Below are 18,771 nucleotides of genomic sequence, written 5' to 3'. Positions count from 1 at the left end.
CATAACACAGAGAGTGTCTGCCAGGGTCAGGAGTTGAAGAGCCAGTAAATTAGAGAAGGTGGTGAAACAAACAGGTGCTCGAAACAGATTGTTGAAAGCTCTAAACCTATGAGAAGTGAGACTCTGAAGCTATGAAATACCACATCCATACACATTTGCTGTATCCATTTATATACAGGATACCTCTGTAGACTTTCTTGCATGAAGGTGTTAAAAACAAAACCAGTTGTTCAGTTAAAAAGAACTAACCACTACAGTGAAACTGGAATAAGGTACCACGAGAGAAGGGAAAAGGGAATTTTGTCACATGGGCAGATGCCTAATCTGTTCACTCATTAACTCTCTCACCACCATACAGTGGGTGGGACATGCTTTATACTAAATAAATGTTCCCTGAAATTGAATTCCAGACATTAAAGATTTTGAAGAGCAGCCTGCTTTTTTCCCATGTGTCAACGAAGGAGAAGGACAGTGGGATTCCAGTGAGGGACATTCTGGGAGGTGTGGGAGCTCATTTTATCAAGCCAAACCCCAGCACAACTTAAGGACACTGGCTGGGGCAAGTATTATAAGCTAGATCCTCTCCATGCCATTGTGGCTACTACCACCTTAATAAAAACAAGAAAATACAATAAAAGCTAGTGGGAATGGGGACCCAGTAGTAATGGAACTCTCTCAGAGTAAATATCCATTTCTGCCTTTGAATAACAGAATGGTCCATAGAACAAAGCTTAGGTCCATTGTCTCAAAGTTACTTTTCACTTTTCCATCAAAAATTGTCTACACCCCACCCCCCAGAGACTCTTCCCTCCACTAAAGAGCCAAGGCTTTCTTCTGCTTATAGCAAATGCTACAATGTCCATAAGGAACACTGAAGGGCAGTAAGAAAGCCATCTACAGGCAAACACTAAAACAGGTTTGAGCACATTTGAGGAAGACAGCAGAAAAAGACACAAAACAGAAACATGCCCTTTAAAAAAAAAAAAAAAAGAAAAGAAAAAAAGGAAAGAAACATGCCCTTAAGAGAAGACTCCCCAATGAGATCCCAGTCTCACAGTCAAGTGTTGGCATCAAAGATGGCATGTGCCATCTCTAAAATGCAGAGACCAGGGAAGGAAATCGACCTGCCAGGGTGAAGTGGACAGTGGACCATGGAAAGATATGTCTATGCCCTAACTTTGTAAATGTGATCTTAGTTGGGGAAAAATATGGTTCTTTGCAGATGTTATCAAGAAAGATCATCTTGGGTGATCTGGCTGGCCCTCAATCCAACGACAAGTGCTCCTGTAAGAGACAGCAGAGAGGACATGCAGAAGACCACAGGAAAACAGAGGCAGAAATGAGAATGAAGCAGCCATGAGTCCCTGGAGCCACCAGAGGCTGCAAGAGGCAAGGACGGATCCCCCCCCTGGAGAATTTGGAGGCACTGCTGGCCTGCTGACACCTTGATTCAGGACTTTTGGCCTTCAAAAGTGTGAGACAATAAATGTGTATTATTGTCTTACCAAATCTGGTCATTTGTTTTAGAAGCCCTAGGAAACAGTTATCTGCCTCACCAACTCAGGTATTCTTCTCATGGTGTGTTCACCTCCAACCTGCAGATACAGACTAACTTTCTACATGAGCAGCCAGAGCAGTATGGGGGCTCCCTGAGGCATGACCCTCAGCTTCTACTCTAATTGTTCAGATCTTGACTGGTTGTTAGTCCAAAGATTTGGATTCACATCACCTTAAAACTGGTAAGATCCTAAAGGCTGACAACATCTACCACCTTGACAAGCTCCTATATTTTTCAGATAAGGCAATCAAGCCCTAAAAGTTAGCTAACTTGCCGAAAGTCCAAGGCTAGCTGATTCGATTAGATCCCAGCCCAAACCCCAATTTGGTACTCCTTCTGCTACTGCAAATGATGCACAGAAGGGCTGGGACCCAAATGAGCAAAAGATGTGGGGACATGGTGCCTCCTGTCTTCTCATTATACATTTCTAGCCTTCCTCAAAGGTCTTCCAAAGATAATGATCATTTTGAAAGAAAGTCGTGTTTCCACTTCCCACACACACACATCTATCACCCTAGAAACTACCTCACAGGAAAAGTACCACAGAACTAACTTGGCCTTCATGCAACAAAGGCTCTCCTAGCAGAAACTATCCTTACAGAGGACCCATCTATATTCCTGAATCAGTGTTTCTTTTCTTCATGTAACTCCTACAGACATCTCTGTGGTCGTCTTGAATCTAAATAGGTCACTATAATAATTTGCCAGGGCTAAGTTCAATGAGAACAAGCACAGATTCACAGACTTTCTTATAACCATGAAGCTGACTTCCTTGGTCAAAGACTTACACTGATCATCAAAGCCAGAAACACAACATTTTTACAATGACAACAGAACCAAGCAAGAAATAACATGAAAACGAAAAAAGGATTACCTTAAGGATTTGTTGAAGTGGGAACAGTGGGAATAGAAAATGTAAAGAATACAGCTATCCAGGAAAAAGAAAAAGCAGTGCTGATTCTACTTTTCTTGCAAGCAAAACTTTTAAAGCTATCCAAAAACAGTATGGCAAAAAAGAAATCACACCACTAGTCTGTTTAATTGTCAACTGTGAGAGTCAAAATGAGAAAAGCTAAGCACTAATCAAAATGGGTCAAATATCATTGGTATCAACCCAACATGGAAACCCAATGGGGAGGCTGAAAATAACTTCCAAATGCATGTGTGTGCCATCCTTCCCTGTGCCTGTCACTCCCCATTCATTCACCCCACTTCTCTCTCTCACATATACACTCACTCACTCTTCAAATCTTTCCTCTGTAGAACTCATCTGTGAAAGAAAGGAGATGGTGTATTATCTCTGAGCAAGCTCAAAATGCAGGCAGATGGCAGACAAATGTACTTGACAGTGAAGCCTTCCAAGTCTTCTTTTTAACTCACAAGTGAGTTCTGAAGAATGTCATTACTTCACTAGATATTAAGAAGAGAGAGCCCTCCCCCAAGTATTTAGTCTCATGAAACAGCCAGCTCTATGCAAAGTGCCCAGGTGACAGTATACCACAGTGCGCTCTGACAAACGAAGAAATACTATGGGCTTTTCTCCTTAGCATATCCCTATCCAAACATCTTGCATGCCACATCAAAGGGTTTACAGACATTATCACTACTCTCCTCCCCAAATCTGTCCCTGAATCTCAGACTGAGAAGTCTCTGTTAACCAAATCACTCAAACTTATTCATGTTCCAGCTACTTCCCTCTCTCCTTGCCCCTCAAACCTGCTCTCTGTGTCTCTAGTTCCTCTGCTGGTACCAATCCTCCTTTGATCATGATGACTTCATAGACCAAATCAACTACATGGTGGCTGGTGCTTAGAGCAATCTAGTCAACAGTCCTGAAGCCACTAAGAATATTGACTGACACACCAATCCAAGAAATAGGCCACAAGTCAGGTAAGATTGAGCTGAACCCCCCTAAAACAAATCCTAATTGGATAATATCAGCCCTAACTGCAGAACAGCAGAAGCCCTATACTCATTATTAGATTTTAGCACTAAAGGGACGAGAGTGGCAAAAATAAAGGCTTACCAGAACCGGTGACAGGGATCCAGCTCTGGTCCTGCATCTGTTCACAGAAGTCTTTGCAACAAAGCCTGGACAGTAGGACACTCTAAGTAGCCTCTACAATCCCATCTGCGAAGACACTTCAACTCTCTCTGAAAATGAATCTATAAACTTCAGTAGGACATTTCTATGCTTGCTTAATGAATTGTTACCATACTGACAGAGAGTTAGTAAAACTGGCCTGACAATTTCAGAAGTACATTTTACTCCAAGTTTTAGTCCTAAGTTGTTTTAAGAATTAATATTTTTGCTTTCTTGTTTTCGATCCTCTTCTAAGCTCTGCTCCTAAAAAATAATGAAATATGTCATATTTGATTTTTTCTGAATAATTACAGTTCCACTGACTATACCTAGCCCAAAAGGCAGTTAATGTAGTCAGAATATATCTTTCAACTTACTAGATGACGCTGTAATGTATATGCAGGCATGTATAAAACTGGTAACTCTCTATAGCTCATTGTCAATTGGAGAGCTAATCTTTATAGAATTGACATCTAACAAAGTGGTATTCTCATGGAGTCTCGTAAGGACCATCACTCTTTCCATTCTACAGGTGGCTAACCTGAGGCTCAGTAAAGTGAGGTTAATTCTGCAATTCCACTGCAGAATCAAGATTCAAACTCAGGTTGGCTGACTCCAAAGCGCATGCTCTAACTCTTTCATGACTACCAGTGGAGTAAACTAAGATAGCAAGAATCCACTACATACAGAGTGAAACCCATTTGGGAAATTATAATGAATACCTACTGCGAGGTCTTTTGTTGTACCTCATCATTGCACAAATGTTGTATGTACACATATAAACACATACTTTTTCTTAGAGTATATGTTTCTGAACTCTAAATAAAGCCCTTATAGGAATGATTTCAGGAAATGGAAGGCCAACTAAGATCAGCCTCTCACCTATCAACTGTAAACCTCTTTAGCATGGCCACAGGATGCTGGTGGCCAGTTTCTTTTACAGCATGGTGATGTAACCCGCAGGAACTAGAGCTCTGAAAATATTTATATATTTTTCATAAATTCAAGGAAAGTCAGCAGATGACAAGTTAAAATATATGTAAGTATATATAATACACATACACAAGTACATGTATGCATTATCTATCATGTATATATTATTACATACATATATATCCTAACTTTATTGTTAGTACTACAGACAGTAGACGACAGTTTAAAGATTATTAACTTCAATCAATTCCAAATCCTGGTCTCTAAAAACCCTTCTAATCTGAGACTCTTTGTTGCAGCACACTGGTTTCTGCCATATAACAATTACTAAGAAGTAGAGAGGAATCCTGAGCAGCATGGATGTAAATGTAGAAAGCTCAAAGCATGCTGCTAAAAAAAGGGCACACAACCCTGGGTACTCTTTTCCATTTATTAATTCAAAAGATACCTACTGAACATGGATTCTCAATCCTTATGTGCAGTGATTTTGGCCTGGGGCTGTTCTAGGTGCTAGGGATATAGTAAAGATCCCTATCTTCATAGATTTCTATTTAGAGTGCCCCAAAAATGACCAGAACCCAAGACATTCAGAAGACAAATCTGACTGTACATTACCTAGGAGGACTCCCCTCAGTGCATTGCCTCTAAGTTAATTCAATGAGCAATGAGTGCTTATTAGGTCTCACAACACTCTGCTAAGTATCAAGGCAGAAAAGATATAATCAAGCCCTGCCCTCAGTAAGTTGAATCACGAGTGATGACAATATACAGAGGTATGAACTAGGGTAAAGTACCAAAGCAAGATATCATTATCCATCCAATACTATCGAGAGAAAAATAGCACTTATTTCTATAAAGCAGTTCCAAGAGAGAAAGTAAAAGATGTTCCCAACTTATTACAACACTAGATAACTCCTCCCCTAAAAATAAAACAAATACAAAATATCTATATCGATTTACCCTAAGAATACTGATGATTTCCTTAGTCTGGCTGAAATAAAGCTCTTTGTAGATCAAAACTAATGAGCAATGATTAATTATAAGAAGGCATGTATTTCTAACTGAGGAATCTTAATTCATTTTCTGGCTCCCCTCATCCCATACTCTATTTTGCTTTGAAAAAAAAAAAGAATTGAAGGTGGGGAGGTGGGGGGAGGTGAGGAGGGGGATAGAGGGAGACCTCGCTTTTCTGGGCATTAGGTCAAGACCACACAGCATGAGAGCAATGGCAGGCAGTTGGCTGGGGGCTGGCCAGGGCCATCCTCTTTCTGCCTAGCCTTTGGCTGTAACCACTAGACCACACGTCTGCACTATTTTTCAGATGACCAGAAGAGAAGATTTTTTAAACCATACAAGAAAATCGCTTTGCTTAGTGTTTATACTTGTTCTGGTGTTTTCTTGCAAGGTCATAGGGCAAAATTTTTTGAAACACACCTAAAAAGAAAACAGTCACATTGGCATCATCAGTCCTCCTGACTTGACCACAGTGGAGCCCGATTCAGCAAACCCAAGGATAATTTTTTATAAAATGCTTATCTTGTTCCACACCTCACCACAAAGCAAACAACCTAATTCACAGACTTCCTAATATTCAAAATGCCTTCAAATCTGTCAATATTTTTTAAAATGCCATCCTTGATTTGATCACTATCAAATATGACCACTTTCAAGTTTTTATGATGTAAGAGAAAGCTACAAAAATGGACCTAAGAGCCAGTTCAATCATTCTTCAAATTGAACAAAGTCACTCAAAAGATCTTTCTGTTATTGACTGCCTTTCCTGCCGAGGGAAAAAAACTGAAGCTAATCCAACCATAATCTCCACTCCCATGAATCGCTGCCATAACATCTGAGAGAGAGCCAACAGCAATTGATGCTGCTGCTAAAGGCAGGGTCACACTACAGAATGTCTATTCAGATATTACAGCCTCAAATGTCTTTAAACCAACAACTGCAACACAGATAATAAACACAGTAAGTTGCACCAGGAAGAATATATGATGTGAGTAGTTAGGACAGAAGACAAAATGTTCAAGAGACATAGATGTTTTTTTAAGAAAACCTACAAACATGAGGTTGAATACCTATCAGACCGTTAGAAGCATACAGAAATGTAAGTGGTTTGACTGTGGAAAGGAATTATTACCTAGATGGAGGGAGGACACTGATAATAGTCCCCAAATCCACCCCAAGATGGGAAAGAGACAGAATGCTGTCCTGATGGAAGATTTTAACTATCTTGACATCTAGTGATGGTAATGTGCCTTTAAAAAGCCAAGCCGCTAAACTGATACAAGTTAAATGAAACCAAAGAGCTGTGATATCTAAATGTAATATGTGATTCTGTATGAAATTTGAGACCCTCTCCCCTCAAAAAGATATATATTTATATATATTAAATATATATGTATATATATGTGTATATAAAATACCCACACACATAAAATTACTAGGACAATTAGTAAAATTTGAGATCTGTAAAACAGATAATATTATATCAAAGTTAATTTCCTGGTTTGATCATTATACTATGGTATATAAGATGTTAATATTGTTAATATTTTGGGTATCTGGGTAGAGAGTAATATGGAATTCTTTGTACTATTTTTGTCTTTTTATAACATTTTTCTAAGTCTGAAGTGATTTTAAAATTAAAAGTTAAATTTTAAAAGCTAATACACTCACACATGTGCACGTACACACACACACACACATACACACATACGCCTCTAATAAATTCTTGCTTGCAAAGATGTCATCTTCCTGATTGAAGAAACAAAACAGGTGACTCTTACTTTGGCCTTAATTCTGACTCAAATGACCAACTAAGTGGTGACAGAAACCTTCAGAGTTACAGAATTACTTATGCCAGCCTCTTCAGAGCTTGGGCAGTAGTTAACCTAGACCACAAAAATATATATTCCCCCCAAATTTAAAATCATGTGTAATTAACAAAAGTGGGAAGGGGGCAGAAGAGTGAATGCCCTCTAGAAGAGGTATAGATAGTGGCAGGCATCCCGTCTCTCTTCTTAGAGACAAATCCAGAGGTGGGAGGGCTGAAAGGAGCACTGCCCATCAGCTATACAGAGGGGCACATCTGGGTCAGGGCCCTTGAGCTGAGAGCCCTTGCAACTCTCAGAAACTACAGCTCCTATGGCTCCTTGAGAAGGAATGGGACATTTTCTATTCAGGAGTTAGAAGGACCTTGGTAACAGCTGGCTAAGTCTGACAGGTTGCCAATGCTGTAGAGTACACAGGTACAGAGGATCTTCAGGTTCCTGTTCAGGTCCTGTAGCCTGGCAAACTGGGACAACAGGAGCTCAGGTGAGACGTAAGAAGTGCCCCTTGTTATTCACCACTCCAAAACCCAGCAGCAGATGTGGGCTGCTAGAAAACAAGAGGTGCCATCAAGGATGAAGTGAAAAAGTCATAAAGAGAACACTAGAAAAAGTCAGGTTTCTACATTGGGCTTTAGAAAGCAGAACTGAGAAAAATGATGGGTGTAATCCCAAGGCCAGAAATTTGAAAAAGGAATAATAATAGTATTAGAGAAAGCATGAATCACTTGCCATACACTGTTTTATGTACCGTGTATATGCTGCTGCATTAAAAATGTGAAATATGAACGACTGAGAAACACACACACGATATACAGTATTGGCAAAAGTTTGTAGAAAATAGGCACCTTTGCAAATGAGTAGAGGCAGTATAATTTAGTACATTTTTGTAGAGAGAGTAATTTGTTAATATTTATTAAAATATTCAATGTGCCTACCACTCAACATGCAATTCCACCTGCTATGTATCCTGGACAAAGGCTCAAATAGGTAAACAGTGAAGTACATACAAGGATTTCCATTCTATCATTCTGCACACTACAATGATGTGATGAAAAATGGACAAGAGCCTACATGTCAAAGACTAAAGGTTAAATAATCTACAGAAAAGCTATATTATGTCAAAAATTCTATAAAACAGAAGAATTTGTTTCTAGATGTACATGTATAGGAAATAAGTACACAGAAAGTTCTGAAAGGATACACACTACACATTTAACTCAAGAGAGGGACTTCCGCTTTCCATTATGGTGAGGGATGGAAGGTCTACAATCAAGTATGAGGATACTAGTGTAACTAGTGCTCATGACAAACACCTTAAGCCTAGAAAGGTGGCAGAGTGTAAATGAGGTCAACAGGCTGAATGAGCTCCGAGGCTTGCAAAAAAAAAAAAAAACTGAACGCAATCAAAAGGGATTTTGTTTATACTCAGACCAAAAAAGTGAACAAAGAAGTGAGAATATTAAACAGTGGATGTGTGGAAATCCATAAAAAGTAGATGGGGGAATGTCAGGAACCAGCCTCGGTTAAGAACAAGTCACACAAAACCAACCACACTTTGACTTTCCTTAGGTTCATTCACTGATTATTTGACAGGTGTGTACTGAACACCTTCTCTGAGCCACACACTATGCACAAAAGATTTAAAAACAAAAAATTAAAAAACTTGATTATGCTCCTGCCTCCTGAAGAAGATAATCCAGCAAGGGTACAGATATGAATCAAATAACCAAATCAATTTACTATTAGGAGGTGAGACAAGGGCTTCAAAGTCAGGAACCAAGGATCTCCAAAAAGCTTTGCAAAGAAATGGAGTCTATAGACAACACAGGGGCCCATGGTGGAAGAAAAAAATAAACCTTTATTTGTACTAGCCTTTAACTGAACTTTAGCATTTCTTTCTACATGAACATGGGCAACAAACGACAGTAGTTGTGATTCTGCCACCAATAGAAATCACAGGCATTTCCAAAAAACATTAGTGCTGTTGCAAATAATCTGAATTGTCATTTACAGGATTTATCAGACCTGCTCTTCCTTTTATCATTTAATGTGGTAATAAAGGAGCATATATTTATATTGCAAGTCATTTTAATATTTTGGTAACTATTTCCACATATTTTTTTCCTTTTTAAAGGAATTTATTTTATTTTATGCATTATTCTGAGAAACAACCTAAAGGCTTTATCTGATTGTCAGACAAATCCATGGCACAAAAAAGATTAACAATCACTCACCTAAATTCTGGTACAAGTATATAGGTATGTATCTAAATGAACTACAAAATCAAGGAATTTAATTACCCTTATGCACATGGTCTCACGTAATGAAAGCAACCCAATTTCTCCCCAAAATAAAATAAGATAAAATAAAATAAAACAACTAACACTCAGTTATCTTCGACCCTTTAGTTTTGACTCTAGTTGTTCAACAAATATTTGCTGAGTGCTTACTTTGTGCCAGCCACTGCACAAGACAATGGGGAAAGAGCAGCAAACCAACTGTATTAAGGTGGCCTGTCATCATCTTGGATCCTCACTGTCCCTCAAAGTAACTGTTGGACAATCTATAAATGTTTGCTAAATGCTAAAAGAAGAATGCCTAAGACCAGAATAAGTGCCACCAGCATGTTATGAAGTCATAACACTCAAACAAAAATCTTCTAGCTATCATTCCATTTCTAGGGAAAGTTTCACCAACTCCCCAGCATAAAACCCAATTTCACCTGATTTTCTCTTTCCTCTCACTTTGTATCTCACATTGCTCAATTAGTTTGATTTTTATGAGAAATTATTCTTCTGAAGAACATCTAACCAAAGGCAACAAGGACGAAGTGAATAGTATTAAATTCCATTTAAGACTTGCACACACACACACACACACAAAAAAAGACTTGCACACAGGGCAGCCCTGGTGGCTCAGCGGTTTAGTGCTTGCCTTCGGCCCAGGGCGTGATCCTGGAGTCCTGAGATTGAGTCCCACTTCGGGCTCCCTGCATAGAGCCTGCTTCTCCCTTTGCCTGTGTCTCTGCCTCTGTCTCTCTCTCTGTCTCTCAAGAATAAATAAAACAAATAAACAAACAAACAAACAAACTTGTACACATTGGTAGGATAATAGTATGTACTATTATGAATTCTACTGATATAAAAGCATTCACAGGGGGGATCCCTGGGTGGCTCAGCGGTTTAGCACCTGCCTTTGGCCCAGCGTGTGATCCTGGAGTCCTGGGATCGAGTCCCACATCGGGCTCCCTGCATAGAGCCTGCTTCTCCCTCTGCCTGTGTCTCTGCCTCTCTCTCTCTCTCTCTGTGTCTTTCATGAATAAATAAATCAATAAAATCTTTAAAAAAAAAAAAAAAAGCATTCACAGGACTCAAAGACAAAGCCTGAAGCCAGCTTTTTTTTTTTTTTTAAGACTTTATTTATTTATTCATGAGACAGACAGAGAGAAAGAGAGGCAGAGACACAGGCAGAGGGAGAAGCAGGCTCCATGCAGAGAGCCTGATGTAGGACTCGATCCCGGGTCTCCAGGATCATGCCCTGGGCCAAAGGCAGGCGCGATACCGCTGAGCCACCCGGGCTGCCCTGAAGCCAGCTTCTTGATCCAGTAAGAGAAAAAGAAACACAAGCAAAATAATAATAGAGATCTAATCTAATTTCCCAGCAGCTTGGGGACAAGTGGGAGATATGTAAAGCAAGAGACCTCATCCTCAGACTCTTCACCTCACACTATGTGGTATTACAAAGAAAACTCTCACAAAATGGGCAGGACTATCCTTCCAAACCATCACACCACTCATAAAGGAGTGAGAACTGCATCATCACACAAGAGCTTAGTGATTTCACCCCACACCTTCTTAACCATTCAGACTCCTCTGATCACTTATTTTACCACGGAAAGGAAAATCTAAGCACTTGCAGTGGAATGGTGAGGTGAGCTTAGCATACAGCTTGGGCTGATAAACTGCCAGGCCTGGGATGCATTATAGCAAAGGAGACTACAGATTACTTCATAATCTTCTATTCACAGATTTCAAATTCAGCCTGACTGCTCAGTGAAATCACTTTTTGCATACTACTGCAAGCAGTCCCTGCCTACCCTCTGGTGAGCCCAGGCAAGGTAACTTTAAATAAACTCTGTGTTCAAATGAGCCAAGTAATTTAGAAATGCAAGCTAGAAAGAGAATCTGGTTATCCTACTATCTGCCCCCTCTCTAAAAGGACAACAGTAAGAACTAACTTTTAATGGGCACTTGGCCACGTTCAGGACTGGTGCTAATCACTTTATGTATATGTTGATCCTTACAAAAGTTTTATAGGAAGGTATTATTATTATTATCCTCATGTTTTGTAGGGATTAAGTCATTGCACAAGGTGAGAGACCTAATAGTGGTGAGTAGGGATTTAAACTTGGGCTAGCTGAGCCTACATTCTTTTTTTTTTTTTTTTTTTTTAAGTAGGCTCCACACAGCATGGAACCCAATGTGAGGCTCCAACTCATGAGAGTGAGATCAAGACCTGAGTCGACATCGAGTCAGGCACTCAACCGACTGAGCCACCCAGGTGCCCAGAGCCTACGCGACATTCTTAACCACCGTTAACATTCTGCTTCTGATCCTAGAATCTGATCTTAGTAGTAATCAATCTTACTTTTTTCCTTTAAATACTCTAAACAGCTCTTTCAGGTATCAGGTGCAAATCATAAAATCCAATGCAACTACTACTCATTTACACTCTGAGTATTTATACTCTGAGTTCTTGAAGCACTTAGTGGGGGCTACAGTTTGGGCACAGCAGAAAAAAGTGAGGAAGGGTACCACACTGTCTTGTCCTCACTAGAAGACTGGTGTTTTCCTTAGTCTCTTTCTCTTTTCCCTTCAATCACTGCAGGAGGCACAATAAAGCAGCTCCACCTAACAAGGAGGGTAGATACAATTCAACCACAGCTTCCTAATAATTTAGCGGTATGTGTGTTGTAGTAAATATAGCATAGAGCTGAAAGCTAGGAGACCTGGATTATCTACCCAAGATCAACCACTCACTGACCTTTCCAGGCAGTGCTACCGCTTATATAAACAAGGGTGTGACCATGCTCCACGACTAGGAGGTTCAGCCATATGAAAAAGCCAATCTCTGGCCATTTCTGACCTACAAAAGTGTCAATTTCATAGTTTCAACTAATACATGGATTTACATACAATCTTTCAGGCTACACCACCTGCTTCTTAGCTTCCTAATCTACTTCTACCTATTTCTGACATCCGCCAACCTTCTAACCCCCTGGCTGTCAAGAGAGATTCAAGGAGTGGTTCATTAGAGAAATATTTAATTTCACCAAAGAATCCTTGGGATGTGAAAGAGGACTAATACTTCTAAAATAAGGAGGTAATAGAAGCAGTTCCAGACAGATGCCACTAATCACAGCTAAGGGAATATACGGAACACAGTTTAAAGAGGCTGATCCAGGCTCTAAGGCTCCAAGTTATCCTATTAGGTCCCACTGACTTGCTGGGTCATCTTTCCATAGTGTAGAAAGAATAATAAATACTTCAGAGTGTGTGTGTGTGTGTGTGTGTGTGTGTGTGTGTGTGTGTGTGTTGGCAATAATGGAGGGCTGGTAGTGATTAATCAGCTTGCTTTCAGCCCGCATGCTTACGCGCATTATGTAAAGGGAAAAGAAGAGATAACTTCAGTTATAAGAACTGAGAAAAATAAATTTGTGTCTCTAAAATTTTTCTTTGCTATAGTATTTATGCAGCTTGAATCAAGGTTTCACATTCAATATAATAGGGAAGGTCTGGTCCCATGCCTGAGACTATTGTCACAGAAGATTGAAATAAAAGCTTATATGGCTACAAAGGTGAATCTATAACTTGTCAACCCAGATTTAACAGAAAGTTACGAAAATCTAGCAGAATAACTTTGAAGCTTTATCTTACTAACTAGCTGATTGAGTTTTTTTTTAAAATAGTTATATACTTTAAAAAAAAAGTTATATACTCACATCTGTATGCCTTTTATTTTATTTTCTTGCCCTATGCTCTGACTACAACTCCCAGTACTATGTTGAATAAAACTTAAAAGTGAACATCTTTGTCTTCTTTCCATTTTTAGGAAGAAAATATTCAGTCTTTCATGATTAAGTATGATGCTAGTGGTAAACTTGTGGTTTTCCCTCTTGGCTAAGCATCAAAGAACAAGCTCTTCGAATAGAAACTGAAATACAGATACCAGAGTGGGGAGAAGCTGTCACTTTTGCCTACCTCATGTCTTCCCCCTTTCCTTATATAACAATGCTTTGATTCTTTCCTGAGGGGAAGCCAATATTCCCCACCACCACAGTTCTAGCACAGTAGGCAAGTGAGCTAGATCTGGCCAATTCATCTATTCCACCCCTGGTCTAAGTATTTAGTCCAAGAAAATTTAAATATGGGACTTCTTTAAAGTTATTACATAAGGCTCTCTTCCCACTAGACTTACAGATTAGGGATCAACAAAGTATGGCCCATGACTGAAATCTGGCTTCTACCTATTTTTGTAAATAAAGTTTTATTGAAATGTAGTCATACTTGTTCATTTGCACATTGTCAGTGGCTGCTTTTGAGCTACAACAGCAAAACTGAGGAGCTAAAATAGTGACCAGAGGACTCCCAAAGCCTAAAATAATTACTATCTGACCCATTAACAGAATAAGTTTCACAACTCCTGTTCTTGATAATATAATGTAAGCCTTGAACAGTTTGGAAGCTTATCACCACTATCTGGAAAGAATCTACTAGAAACAACATCAACACAAAAGAAGAAACCAACTCCAAATATTATGGAAGTTGCTAGATTCAGATGGCCCAGGACTAATATACCCCAACTTTTTTCAGTTCCATAAGCCAATAAATCCAGATTTTTCCCAGGCCAATTATAAATGAGGCTTCCTTCATTTGAATTCAAATTTGCAACACAGATAAAAACTATAATGTTCACTGCAGAACCACAACTCTAATTTCTTCCTCCATTATATATCCATGAATACCATAAAGACATTCAAAATTATTTTCAACTAGAAAGTCACTGAGCACTAAAAACTGTAATTTAGGGCAGCCCCGGCGGCGCAGCGGTTTAGCGCTGCCTGCAGCCTAGGGCGTGATCCTGGAGACTCTGGATGAGTCCCTTGTCGGGCTCCCTGCATGGTGCCTGCTTCTCCCTCTGCCTGTGTCTCTGCGTCTCTCTCTGTGTGTGCGTCTCTATGAATAAATAAATTTTTAAAAATTCTTTAAAACTGTAATTTATATAACAATTAGCTAAAGTGTAAAATCAACTAATTCAGGGCTCACTTAGACTCTTTTTCCAACCAACCATCATAAAGTGTTATTAAACGATAAAAGAACAAGAAGGATGCAAACCAAAGTTACTTCTCTCCAAAAAAAAAAAAAAAAAAAAAAAAGAATCCAACACTGAATAATCATTCACAGAACAATTGAGCTCTAAGTACAAAAACAAAAGTTAGGTACTGCCATTATAATCTCCCTGATATAAAGCAAACACTCCAAGACCATCTAGAGAAACAGGTTTCAGCTTCTCTTACTAAAGCCAAAACTTCTAAGGGGACAGATTTAACTAACTAGGGAGATTGTGATTAAAACTGGAGCTGTTAAATGTCTACTGGGTATGTTATCTCCAAGAATGCTCCCTTGAGGCTCTTAGCAATGGGAGACAAAATTAAGCCTAATATTCCTGCCACTTAAGCAGTTATCATTTGTCTGTTTCTCTCTCTTGAGGAAACTGAAAAGTACACAGAGATGTGGTTCTCAAAGAAAGCTATATGTTCCTGTGAGGAAATAATTTTATATTATGTTTAGAAACAGAATTATTTTTTGTTTAAATTTTTTTTAATGTGTACATTCTGGAGGCAAGGAGATGTTTCTTTCAACAGCACACTTTCCATCTGCAGAAGCCAGATGTTAATCTACGGGAAAACTCAAGTGGTTAGTAAGACCAGTTACATACAGAGAACAAATATCAAGTGGTAGAGAAAGGGAGGAAGGGAACGTTTAAAATGGAGTTGGTGAAGCAGTTGTAGAACTGCAGCTTATAAGGGGTGGGGAGACCCAAAAACAGTGGAGTTTTTATCCATGCCAAAAACAGTATGCCCTGACAAGATTTTTTTCTTCCTGGGTATTTCCTTCCCTATAATTGAAGAATCATTCAAGAGAGTCAGATAAAGTATTATAAAAATGAAATGAGTAGGGATCCCTGGGTGGCGCAGCGGTTTAGCGCCTGCCTTTGGCCCAGGGCGCGATCCTGGAGACCTGGGATCGAATCCCGCGTCGGGCTCCCGGGGCATGGAGCCTGCTTCTCCCTCTGTGTCTCTGTCTCTGTCTCTGTCTCTCTCTCTCTCTCTCTCTCTGTGACTATCATAAATAAATAAAAAAAATTAAAAAAAAAAAATGAAATGAGTGAGAATTCTTAGAAGGCAGTTTCACATTTTACCTCTATTAATGATAAAAACCAACATGTCTAGGGCTACACGTAGGTTCAAATTCACCTCTGCCACTATGATGGAAACTCTCAACCACGCTTTAGTTTTCTCTTCTTTTTCCTGAAAGTGATAAAATACCTGGGATACTAGCTGGGCCCATGGCTGCTTATGTTCAACCCAGATGTCTCAACCTCCTCTGTAGTCAGATGTGGCCAATGTAAGTATGTTAGGGCCAATGGAAATAATGTGCACCCCCTGGGTTCTGGATACTTTCATCTCCATTATCTGGCTGAAAAATAGCAATGACTAGTACAGCAACCTGGAAAGTCATGGGCTGAGTATGGCAGAATGACCCGACAAGCACGGACTGCTCACTTCCAGGCTTGGAGAGAGAAATCAACTTCTATGTTATTTAAGCTACTATACATTGGAGTCTCTTTATTATGGCAACCTAACCTGAACACTACCATTATAGCCACTTACTGTCTGTGCTACTGAGCCAAGCTACTGAACTTAAGGCTCACTTGCCTCAACTATAAAATGGTAGTATTTTGTGATGTCCTAAGATTATTTTTATTTAATAAGGTACTAAGAAAAATAAATTGGTTAAGGCATGTAATATGCCAAATCCATGACTTACACATACAAAAGTGCTCGATTAAGGGTAGGTGATAGCAGCAAAGGTAAAGGACAAACTAGGAAGCAGCTTTCAAAGGAATCTGACAACAAGCATTTACCATGCCCACAAAACCCTAATGGTAGCAATATCTATCTGCTATATATATGTAAAATATTATTTTATAATATTTAAAATATTTTAAATTTAAAAAATTTAAATAAACTTAACAAATATATAATAATATTTTATATACATACATATATATATAAAATATATCAGATGTGCCTTCCCTTCCAGTCTCTTCAGTCTTGGCTGCAGAAACCAAATGATGAAAGGGGTGTCATCATTTGGAAAGCACAGTGTTAAAACATACATTGTGCTGCCGCTGTGGCTCTAAGGTCTACCACCTTCAGAAGTTGACCTGTGGCAAATGTGGCTATCCTGCTAAATGAAAGAGAAAGTATAACTGAAGAGCAAGGCTAAAAGACAAAATACCACTGGGACCAGTCAAATGAGACACCTAAAAGTTATCTACCACAGATTCAGGCCTGGATTCCGTGAAGGAACAACACCTCAACTCACAGGGCAGCTGTGGCAGAAACCAGTTCATCTTAAGGATTTCAACAATTAGTCACACAATAAATGTCCTGGTTTTAAAAAAGAATAAATGCATATCTGCTTTGAGAGTTTCTATCAGTAACAACTTATTCAGAGGAAAAAAGGGGGTATCTTATATGTAGCACAGGAGAAGAGTTAAGGTTAAATAATGTTCAATTAGAATTTATCTGTTCCAAACTTTAAATGGCTCTTTAAATCTTGCTTATGTTATTAAATGCTGTTCAAACACAAGTTATTTGTTTCTGCTCAGTTGATTGAACAGAGTTTCACGTTTATATACAAAATAGCTGAGCAGAAAGACCCATCCATCAGTATAGATCACCTAACCCTGGTAGGCTGAAAAAGAGACATCACAAATGAGCTGGAATCATCTATACTGGATACCCATCTTTACGCAGAGTTCCGTACTCAATGGAGACTATGGCCTAATGTCCCCTGCACACATTTCCCCCTCTGGATAGTGCCTTTGCAAGTGATAACTACTGGCTCTCTGACATTGTAGATTCTTTTTATCTTTTGCTTGAGGAACATGGTTAGATTGTTTTCTTAGGTTCTATAACCCTGATATCTGCTGAACACTGCAGTTGAGATCCTTGGCACCAAGATAAGGCCACTGTTCTTGACTTTAGGGCCTCTACTAGGGCCTTCACGTGAGTTTAACATGTCACAAGATGCAGAAAAACCACAAGACTATATTACCCAGCAAAGGCCAGCAACTCAAAAATGGGAGCACAGATCACACCAGCAGGCATAGATTCTTCCATCTACACTGATAATCCCACTATGGATGCGGCTACCATGGCAAGGGGAGGCTGAACCACAAGACGATGAAAAAAGATACTACATAATCTGTATACACTTTTATAATCATTTATCCCACTCAAATAGGTTTCAGATAATGCTTTGCATCCACTTCATGGAGACATCAATGTTCAGTAGGCCAGACTCTGCCTCCTCTAAGAGAACTGAGGACACTACACCTGCCTGGGCAAAGGGGAGTATCACAAGCCTGAGAGGCCCGAAGGACTGAGAGGCCAAAGCTTGGGGACTAGCCACACAGAAGCAGTATCACTATCTAGGAATGTCAGTTCCAGATGCCCTCTGGTACACTGATCTTGAGAAACCAAGGCTTTAGATCAAGAGCAAAAATCAGTGCACTCGGGAAGCAACAAAAAACTCAGGGTCTTTATTTCTGTTCTACTTCCCTGAATTGTTACTTACAGGTTCCCGGCCATCCATGGCTTCCATCCAGAGCCTCCGGTCCTCTTCCGACAATGCCTGCATGGTGATAACCCCTGGCCTGTGGAGAAAGGAGGACACAGATATGAACCCAATGTCACAGGTAGAGAGACCTTGACAAAGAGTGAGGGGTTGCTGGGATTAACAACCTGAAGACAGGAACATACACAGCTTTCCAGTCTCAGAAAGCAAAGTCATCTCCTGAATGCCCCTGAATAAATCCATCTCCCTCAGGGAGCTAGGAGAAAACACAGCAGACATCACCCTACTTAGAGTTAAGGGACCCAAATGATTACAGTGATTCCTTTAGACCCTGTTTGTTCCTTGAGGTCTTATTCTTCTATTCTCCTATTCTCCAAACAGAGAACTTTACTCACAGTAGGAATACAATTCATATTCATTAAAGTGAAC

At 39.5% G+C, this 18,771-nt stretch overlaps 1 protein-coding gene across 18 annotated transcripts in view; it reads right to left on the bottom strand.

The window, feature by feature from the left end:
• Positions 1–18,771, bottom strand: part of ARHGAP26 (Rho GTPase activating protein 26) — a 419,259-nt gene that overhangs the window by 242,894 nt on the left and 157,594 nt on the right. For all 18 annotated transcript variants that reach the window (XR_005355485.1, XR_005355484.1, XR_005355486.1 and 15 more), the window contains exon 11: positions 18,343–18,421. Coding sequence is in view for 15 of the 18 variants with exons in the window: in XM_038530484.1 (XP_038386412.1) it covers positions 18,343–18,421 (79 nt within the window). In the remaining 3 variants the exon portion in view is untranslated. The remainder of the gene's footprint in view (positions 1–18,342; positions 18,422–18,771) is intronic.

The sequence above is a fragment of the Canis lupus genome, chromosome 2, assembly GCF_011100685.1.
Source record: "Canis lupus familiaris isolate Mischka breed German Shepherd chromosome 2, alternate assembly UU_Cfam_GSD_1.0, whole genome shotgun sequence".
Lineage (NCBI taxonomy): Eukaryota > Metazoa > Chordata > Mammalia > Carnivora > Canidae > Canis > Canis lupus.
This window is presented reverse-complemented; position numbering and strand designations above follow the sequence as displayed.